At 38.2% G+C, this 9,728-nt stretch overlaps 1 protein-coding gene across 1 annotated transcript; it reads right to left on the bottom strand.

The window, feature by feature from the left end:
- Positions 1-2,053: 2,053 nt before the first annotated feature.
- On the bottom strand, positions 2,054-7,035 carry LOC101903018 (acrosin inhibitor 1). Its single transcript, XM_024995238.2, has 5 exons — positions 6,975-7,035; positions 6,662-6,738; positions 5,703-5,734; positions 3,884-3,990; positions 2,054-2,354 (listed from the first exon to the last, which is right to left on the bottom strand). Exons 2-5 carry the CDS (start codon positions 6,726-6,728, stop codon positions 2,303-2,305), a joined length of 258 nt encoding a protein of 85 aa, XP_024851006.1. The 5' UTR covers positions 6,729-6,738; positions 6,975-7,035; the 3' UTR covers positions 2,054-2,302.
- Between the last annotated feature and the right edge of the window lie 2,693 nt (positions 7,036-9,728).

Genomic DNA, 9,728 nt, shown 5'->3' with positions numbered 1-9,728 from the left:
TTTCCAGTCCTGTGGCCACTGCTGAGTTTTCCATATTTGCTGGCATAATGAGTGCAGTACTTTCACAGCATCATCTTTTAGGATTTGAAATAGCTCAGCTGGTTACTAGTGCCTAGAAACCAAGTTATATAAAGAACTCTACCAAATCAAAAAGAGGAATATTAAGAACTTAACTTTTAAAATTCAGCATTCAAAAAACTAAGCTCATGGCATCCAGTTCCAACACTTCATGGTAAATAGATGGGGAAAAAGTAGAAACAGTGACAGGTTTTATTTTCTTGGGCTCCATTGCAGTCACCACTGTGGACAATGACAGCCATGAAATTAAAAGATGTCTGCTTCTTGGAAGGAAAGCTATGACAAACCCAAAAAGCATATTCAGAAGCAGAAATATTGCTATGCTGACAAAGTCTGTATAGTCAGACAATGATTTTTCCAGGAGTCATATATGGATGTAGATTTGTAGCATAAAGAAGGCTGAGCCCTGTAGAATCGATGCTTTCGAATGTGGTGCTGGACAAGACTCTTGCAAGTCCTTTGGATAGCAAGGAGATCAAACCAGTCAATCCTAAAGGAAATCAACCCTGAGTTTTCATTGGAAGGACTGATGCTGAAGCTGAAGCTCCAATACTTTAGGCACCTGATGCAAAGAGCTGACTCATTTGAGAAGACTCTGATGCTGGGAAGGATTGAAGGCAGGAATACAGTGGGTAACAGAGGATGAGACGGTTGGATGGCATCACTGATACAAAGGACGTGAGTTGAGCAAACTCCAGGAGATAGGGAAGGACAGGGTAGCCTCGCGTGCTGCAATTCACGGGGTCTCAAAGATTCAGACATGACTTAGTAACTGAAGAACAATAATTTTTTTAAAAGGCAAAGAATTTAAATAGACATTTCTCTAGAGAAGTTATGCAAGTGGCACATGAAAAAACATTAAACACTTAATCATAAGGGCATGTAAATCCAACCCCAATTGAATATTAATTCACACCCACTGGGATAAATATAATTATTTTAAAATAATAAAATTGTGATTTGGTTTGAAAATATGGAGAAATTGGAACTTTTTTACAACCCTCATGAGGAAGGAAAGGGTCCCCTCTCTGTTGCAAACAGTTTCACTGTTCCCTCAAAAAATATTAAAGATAGCATTATCTCTACATTTCTTTTACTATAATAAAGCTTTAAATGAGCAGTGGGCCTGTTAGTCAATGTCTGCTTCTTGTTAGTGGGAGATGGAAAGTAGTGGAAAGCTATCATCAGACTTAGACTAACTTAGACTAGAAATGGATAGCCTAGGTTGAGGAAAGCAGTCCCATCTAGAATTTGAATATCACTCAACTACCTTTCAGAGAAGGCAGTGGAAACCCACTCCAGTACTCTTGCCTCCATCCCATGGATGGAGGAGCCTGGTAGGCTGCAGTCCAAGGGGTCGCAAAGAGTCGGACACGACTGAGCGACTTCACTTTCACTTTTCACTTTCATGCATTGGAGAAGGAAATGGCAACCCACTCCAGTGTTCTTGCCTGGAGAATCCCAGGGATGGAGGAGCCTGGTGGGCTGCCGTCTATGGGGTCACACAGAATCAAACACTACTGAAGCGACTTAGCAGCAGCAGCAACTACCTTTTGGCTTATTTATGAAAGAGAAAGAAAATAACATGTAAAATTTTTCCCAAGCTTCAGAAATCTTATGCTATCTTTGAATAGATTTTTCAACTAATTCAATTATAGAACTTAAGTTCTAATTAATTATTTAATGAATTAAGGTTCTTATTGTTTAACATTTGTGATCATAACATTAACCTTAAGTGCTTATTAGAATTCAACTTCCTCGTCCCTTTTTCTTGGAGAATTTGATTCAATAGCATAGAAAGGAGCCAAACAGTTTACACTTTTGGTAAATACCAAAGAATTTTGAAATAGTTCAAATTTTCATCTTTGAAAATATTGAAATTATATTTGATTAACCCCTTGTTGAAAGAAAGGGTGTTTTAATAAAGATAACATCATTATTAACATTTTAATGATTGAAATATTTATTATTTTAAATTACACTAGCTTTTATGTTACCAAGCATGCAAGTGACATTAGTTTTTCAAACTACCATTGAATAAATTTAATATAAAGAATGAAAATCCTGAAATCATGAAAAATTAATTTTGGAAAGAATCTGAATGCTCTATATTCTATCAATAGCTCTTGTTTCATAGAATTGACCTGGTTAGCTCTGACTGAGAAGACTCTAATTGCCTGTTGAATGCACCACAGAATGTAATTACAATTTATGAGCTGCTTTATCAATATTCACATTCACCAAAATGTTGAAAATGAATATCGGCATCATTATTCCTATAAAGAAAGAGAGGAAACAATTAGAGTTTTAAGGAAGAAATAAAGTACATTACACTTTAAAAAAATTAAAAAGGATATTAATAGAAAAACTGGTGAAATCCAAACAAATTCTGTAGATTAGTTAATACTGATAAACCAAAGTTAATTTGCTACTTTTGACATGTGTGCCAGGTTTCCATAAGGAGTTAATCTTAGGAGAAACTGGATAAAGGATACAAAAACTGGTACTATCTTTGAAATTTCTCTGTAAATCTAAAATTACTCCACCATAAATTTTTATTTAAAAGGGAATATTTTAAACTCCCAGTGTAGTATCACTGAGAAAATTACACTCAATGCTGTAAGTTCTACCATAGATTGTACAGATTGGAGTCATTTCTGTGATACAGAAATGTAGATAATGTGCATGCAGAATAGAGTTTGGATGTTAAACATAAAAACTCCAAAAATCTTTTCAATAAGGAGGATTTGAAAATGGAACAAGGTAGAGTGGCTGTGTTCCACTTGCAGAAGCAACTGGACTCTGCTTGCTCCTAGAGCCGGTTCCCATCTGGGCCCACTTCACTCTTCCTGTGCACTCAGTCCTGATTCAGGTTTGGGACTCACCCAGATCTGAGAGAGGAGAGACTGGAGACTATCTCAGCAGTCCTCCAGAAACACATGCCTCTTTGGGGATTAAATGTGCAAAGATTTTGTGAGAGGAAATACCCCCTGAGAGGAAATGAGGCAGGAGGTAGAAGGCTGGCTGAACCTTTAGACTGCAGACTGTCTCAGAGGAAGGAGGCAGAAAGGGAGATTAGATAGACGTGCTCTAGAATGCCCCACTCTCCAGGGAAGATTTGGAGGCTGTCATAGTGGCTCAGATGGTAAAGCATCTGCCTGCACTGTAGGAGACCCGAGTTTGATTCCTTGGTCGGAAAGATCCCCTCGAGAAGGGAATGGCAACCACTCCAGTATTCTTGTCTGGAAAATTGCATGGACAGAGGAACCTGGCAGACTACAGTTCATGGGATCACAAAGGGTCGGACATGACTGAGTGACTAACACACACAGAGAGTTTTTGAGACAGTCAACCTTGACAGGAGTCCCTTTCTAACATGAATGGGCTGATTTTGATAAATTTCTGAATTCAGTGGTCTGTTTGGTTCTTGAACAATTATGCTCCCTTCAGCTGGAAATCTGCAAGGGTCAATCACATGGCCACCACACAGAGCTGGGCTTTGGAATTACATTCTATTGGTTGTTAGTCTGCCATTAGTAACTCATAATTAAGTTAAATTAATTGTTTACACATTTGCACAATATCAATCAAAATTATTGATAGCTCAAACACAAAATTACTTTCAGAAACAAGAACTTCAGGGAAAGAAAAAAGAGTGGCCCCTAATATTTTACAATGACCTTACAGTTATTTTCTATATATATATTGTGCCTTGGTACAATCAGCAGATTGTACAGATTTACCATCACCTTGTAATGATTTCTTCATACCTTGGAAGACCAAATATTTACTATCGTGTACTTACATCTTTTCATTGCAGAAAGTACATTCATTGCTGTAGGTTTTTGCGTCACTGGCACAGATTGGATTGTATTCTCTGGTGCAAGCTTCTGTATACACTTTACAGTCTGGCTGTTAAATGCAGAGACAACATAAAATTCATTAGGGAATGAAAGTCTGAGTAAAATTTGTTTAGTCTTGATATAAAGTACCATGCACGAAAATTGGAAATATATTTTATATTTAGGTTTAAAAAAAAATTATTTATTTATTTTTAGCCTTGCCGGGTCTTTGTTGCTATGTGGGCTTTTTCCAGCTGTCGTGAGTGAGGACTACTCTAGCTGCAGTTTGTGGGCTTCTGATTGTGGGGCTTCTCTTGTTGCAGCGCATGGACTCTAGGACATGTGGGCTTCAGTAGCTGTGGTTCCCAGGCCCTAGAGCACAGGCTCAATAGTTATGGCACGCAGGCTTAGTTGCTCTGTGGTATGTGGGATCTTCCCTGTTCAGGGATTGAACCCATGTCTCCTGAATTGGCAGACAGATTCTTTACCACTCGGAGAAGGCAATGACAACCCACTCCAGTCCTCTCACCTGGAAAATCCCATGGACGGAGGAGCCTGGTAGGCTGCAGTCCATGGGGTTGGGAAGAGTCGAATACGACTGAGCGACTTCCCTTTCTTTACCACTGGGTCACCAGGGAAGCAACCTATGTTTAGTTTTAAAAACTACTATCTATAACACTACAACTTATAAAACTAACACACATCCCACTTAAAAGTAAAATATTATTGTCTTCATAAACCTGCTCTAATTTTTTAAAGAGGTCATAAAACTGGCTAAATGTGTTTTTGTAATTTAGTGACCATCATCTTCACTTCCCTTTCAAACTCAAGAAGAAATCATGAAATTAGATTGTTCTTTTTCTTATTCCCATTCTTGATAATTCCAACTAAATCTATGTGTTTGTGCATGTGTGTGTATGTGTGTGTGTGTGTATATCTCTATCTATCTATCTATCTATACAGAAGATACAAATGCAGTTTGTTTACTGTTGACAGTTTTGGTATTTGACATAATAAAAAATACTATATATCTGCTTATATCATCTACTTTTTAAACATGTGATTCTGTTTATTCAGATATTTAGAGCTATAGGTTTTTTTTTTTACCTTTATGTAATATCATACTATGTGGATCTATAGAACTTTTTATCTTAAATATATATTTAGGTTGATTCTTTTTCCTTTGTTATGCTAAGATGAACACTACTACTCTAAACACCTTCAACCTTTCTCAGAAGCTTGTATGAAGCAACATTTATGCCCATTAATTAAATTTTTGTGTAACAGGATATGCACCTTTTTATGTTGTCTAGATAATGACAGATAGCTTTGTATGGCTAAGTTTCTATTTTTTGACCTTGTTGTAATACTGCTGCTGCTGCTGCTGCTAAGTCACCTCAGTCGTGTCCGACTCTGTGCGACCCCATAGACGGCAGCCCACCAGGCTCCCCTGTCCCTGGGATTCTCCAGGCAAGAGTACTGGAGTGGGTTGCCATTTCCTTCTCCAATGCATGAAAGTGAAAAGTGAAAGTGAAGTCGCTCAGTCGTGTCCAACTCTTAGCAACCCCATGGACTGCAGCCCTCCAGGCTCCTCCGTTCATGGGATTCTCCAGGCAAGAATACTGGAGTGGGTTGTCATTTCCTTCTCCGGTTGTAATACTATCTTTTTAGTTTTGGAAAGACCTCTCTGATGCACAATTTTTGATGAATTTTTCTGTTAAAATGTATAATATATGAAAGTTGATTGCTTATCTTTTTCAACCTGCACCTGTATTAACTTACCGGAAATCCGAAATCAGGTTCAAAATAAATTTCTGCAACCAACACATGGGTAAAAAAAGAAAGTTAAAAATGAAGGAGGAGTGGGGGAGGGGCAAGGGAGAGAGGGAGAGGAAGATGGAGAGGGAGGAGAAAGGGAAGGGGAGGAGAAGAAAGAAACAGAAGGAGTAGGGAGGGAGAAAGAGGAAGAGGAGGAGAAAGGGAAGGGGAGGAGAAGAAAGAGATAGAAGGAGAGAAAGGGGAAGAGGAGGAGAAAGGAAAGAGGAGGAGAAGAAAGAAACAGAAGGGGAGAAAGAGGAAGAGGAGGAGAAAGGAAGGGGGAAAGAAGAATCAATTTTAGTAAACAAGGCCCATATTTATTAGTAGCAGAAACATGTGCACATAAAATATTAGAGACTCCACAACTAATGAAGCAAGACTTTCCTGCCATTAACAAAACAAAAAAAATCATAAAACAATACCAAATTTGGAAATATTTTATTATTATTTATTATTCAGTTATTGTAACTCTGTGAAAATTAATGCAACATATTTTTGAATTCCAAACAGCTTTCTTTGAAAGTATCATAAGGGATTCAGATTGAGTGATAATCAGAATATCAAGCAATACTAGATCTAGAAAAGATCATTTCTCCCCCTAGGTTTGCCTTTAACAATCTGACTACCAGAAAGAAAAATAATATAGGTCATGTTCAATAGCTGTAGACAAAGAGCAAAATTCTAGTGCTCACTCTAACCCGCTCTACTCTGTCTCTACTTGTCCAAAACGGGAGATGAGAAAAAGCAACCCGCTGATGCCTTTTTCAAAAGACATTTGTAATATGCCCTTTTTCACTTTATCAGTTTAAGATTTACAAGCCCAGTAAAAAAACAACCTCCTTCATTCCTAGTTTAGAGAAGTTGTTTCCCATATTTTCTAAGATATGTAAAATATTTCACCTTGTACTGGAAAATTCACTCACCAGAATAAAGAGGAAATACCAAGGCAATGATGAAAATAGCTTTGATCCATGATAAGAAGAGAGACATTTTGTCAAGTCTGTGGAAGGAAACTGACATGTTTATAGCACAGAGACAAATTTCTATTTCTAGATGAAAGTGTCTTATGATATAGAAACCCCTCCAGCCCCAGATTCCTAATTATAGTGGGCTATTCCCTTCTCTCTTCCCTTAACCCACAGAAGCAGCATGACACACATGTGAACAGAAGGCCTTGGACAGACTTGCAAGAAATGCTAGAGCAGGTCCTCTTTGTCCACTTCAGAAGGAACCAACCTTTGACTCAGCCCACAAGGAGCCTGGCTGCATTTAAAGAAGTACGTGCTTAGGAAGTTCAGTTTTTCCTCAGAAAATAGAAAGTTATTTCAGGAAGGACTGACCTGGAGCGGTCCTCACTGCAGTGTGACACACCAGGGCTGCCTTCATAGCATCCCCGCCTGACCTACCTGACACAGAGAAGGTGGTAGAAAGCAAGGGCAGCAGCTCCAGGGACTGCGCCTGTTTCTATCTCCTTTTCTTCTCAACCACTTCCCCCAGCCGAGCAGTCTCCCTCATTGGGCCGTTGGTGAGGAGCCTTGTTGGGGGAAACAGATGGTCCCCGGCAGATAAGACTCTGAGGTTTTCTGTATTCTTCCTCACAAAGATCTCACACAGATCATCTCTCTAGAGGAGGTCTGGAGCAGTTTTATCTGATGAACCCAGAACTATGAGGAGAGGAAAAAGAAATACAAAAAATGATAGATCTTAAGATAGAGAAGAGATGTGGAAACTTTTCAGGCTATTGAGTTGCAGAGAACAAGAGAATCAAAGTCAGAAGAGTCTTGTGAACTATAATCAAACACATGCTGAGAGCCTCTATTTCGTGACAGAGCACTGTAGACTTAAGATTTATTGTAAATTCAAACTCTCCTTAAAGTTTAAATTTAAACGTTTTATGTTGATAATTGTAGATTTATTACATAGAGTTGTCAGAAATAAGAGAGATTCTCCTGTATCTTTTAACAAGTTTCTCCCAGTGGGAATGTCTTACAGGATTACAGTACAAAGTCCCCACCAGGAATTGACATCAGCTGGAGACCTTTTATCAGTGTTGGTTATCAACACCAAGACTGTGAATCAATTGTTAAATATATGAGATCTGGGCAATGGTATGTTTGCAAAGCTCCCAGATGAGTATTGGGACAGTTTTGGAACCCCGAACTTACATAATGTTATATGTCAACTATATCTCAATAAAACTAAAGAAAATAAAAGAAGGCTCATTGGAGTGAGGTTGAGTCCACGTGGAGCAATGCCTTAAATTCTATATTAAATAAGGTAAGTGGGTGACATTGGAGGCTTTGAAGTAGGGTAATATTTAATCAGCTATTGTCTCCCTAATTAATGAATCTCCTTCACTGATTTCTAGAAAAAGTTCTGTCAGTTGAAAGACTTGAATTCAAATTCAAATACTACCGCTGAGTAACCATGACACACTATTTAGAATTTCTAATATAAAAATTCTTTATTTTAAATAGGGAACTGACACTTCCTGCCTCTTAGATGTCAGGGATAAAATATTAAGATAATCTGCCTTCAGGTTTGGAATAGACTTACATTTGCCACCCTAATCTAACTTGCCTTTTATAGCTGTGGAGAAAGGTAGGATTTAGAAAGGAAACTTTGAATGTAGCAGTGCTCCGTTCCAACTGAATCGGAGAATACAAACTCTGATGAGTGCAGAAAGTGCTCTATCATTACATGACAGTGAATATTACTCTTGCAGTAGCTCTGAATTATTTACATAACTACAACCAGAGGTGTCTGCAGTGCACCAGTCCTTCTGGTGCAGGACATTTGAGGAAAAGTAAATTGAAGTTTAGAATTGAAATGTCTTCGTGTCGCACACACTAGATCTCTCCTTTTATATATGTGTGTCAGCAGAGATTAAAAGCAGAAGAGACTGCCTATGAATCACAGCAGGCTACAATATTTTCATTTTTTACCTAGCCAGTAAAGGGAATGTTAGATGTGAATTAAAAGTTCCATAAAGATTAAAAAGAACATATTACTCAACTTGAACCAGAGGTAAGAAAAATACTCTGTATTTAACATAATAGGGGTATTAAAAGAGAGAAGAAAAATAGGAAGTAAAAGCAGTCTCTAGTCTTTCTGGTGTCACTGCCCCATATGTTCTGGGCAAAGTAACCCAGCATTTGGGCAATAACAAGAAAGAGCTACTGAATTTACATGTAAAACAGCAACTAAGACCCACGTGTGAACTTCCACTGGTCACTGAACAAAGTGTTTTTTGTTTGGGGGATCTTTTGTTTTTTTGGAAACTTTATTCTGTTAGAGAGGGAATTATAAAAGTCTCCATTTGCCAGTATTTCAAAGGACGCTGAAGTCTTCTAGTCTGCTTGTTGTCCTTTTTTTGATTCAACTTACTGGGTGCCATATAGCATGCTTTAAAAGATACCTCAGGCTGTGATCAATACAAATGTCTGGACAAGAGCAACTCTTACCTCACTTGTCCAGGACAAGAAAACCCAGAATATTATGAGAATATTTGTTCTACATCAAGACATTGCAGTTTCTTCTAAGCAAAGTGAAAGTGCAAGTCGCTCAGTTGTGTCCGACTCTTTGCGACCCCATGCACTGCGCAATCTGTGGAATTCTCCAGGCCAGAAGACTGGAGTGGGTGACCTTTCCCTTCTCCGGGGGGATCTTCCCAACCCAGGGATCGAGCGCAGGTCTCCTTTAAGGAATAGCATTCTAAATGCAAGAATCATTTTACTAAACATAGTATGCCACCATTTTATGTTCAAGATTATACTTAAATTATGTCAGATATGACTTCAATAGCAAGCCAGAACTTTCAAACAGAGGTGACGAAAGTATTTGCCTGATGAACAATTTATACTCAGTTATAGGAATATCTAATCCAATAGCTGAATTATTAATTATCAAAAGACCAAAAAGACCGTAAAATAACATTTTTACTTTAAATAAATTTGGGAGATAATTTTCCTTTAGGGATTCAGAAATGCC

The sequence above is a fragment of the Bos taurus genome, chromosome 7 (assembly GCF_002263795.3).
Source record: "Bos taurus isolate L1 Dominette 01449 registration number 42190680 breed Hereford chromosome 7, ARS-UCD2.0, whole genome shotgun sequence".
Classification (NCBI taxonomy): domain Eukaryota; kingdom Metazoa; phylum Chordata; class Mammalia; order Artiodactyla; family Bovidae; genus Bos; species Bos taurus.
The sequence above is the reverse complement of the archived record's forward strand: the minus strand, read 5'-3'. Positions and strand labels throughout refer to the sequence as shown.

What these genes read in the sequence shown, in the direction of transcription:
- LOC101903018 (XM_024995238.2), bottom strand. Translation starts at nt 6,728, where the DNA reads ATGTCTCTCTTCTTATCATGGATCAAAGCTATTTTCATCATTGCCTTG. An exon ending in GGTATTTCCTCTTTATTCTG is followed by an intron (nt 5,735 to 6,661) that starts GTGAGTGAATTT and finishes TGTTGGTTGCAG; the next exon opens with AAATTTATTTTGAACCTGAT. An exon ending in AACCTGATTTCGGATTTCCG is followed by an intron (nt 3,991 to 5,702) that starts GTAAGTTAATAC and finishes TGCATTTAACAG; the next exon opens with CCAGACTGTAAAGTGTATAC.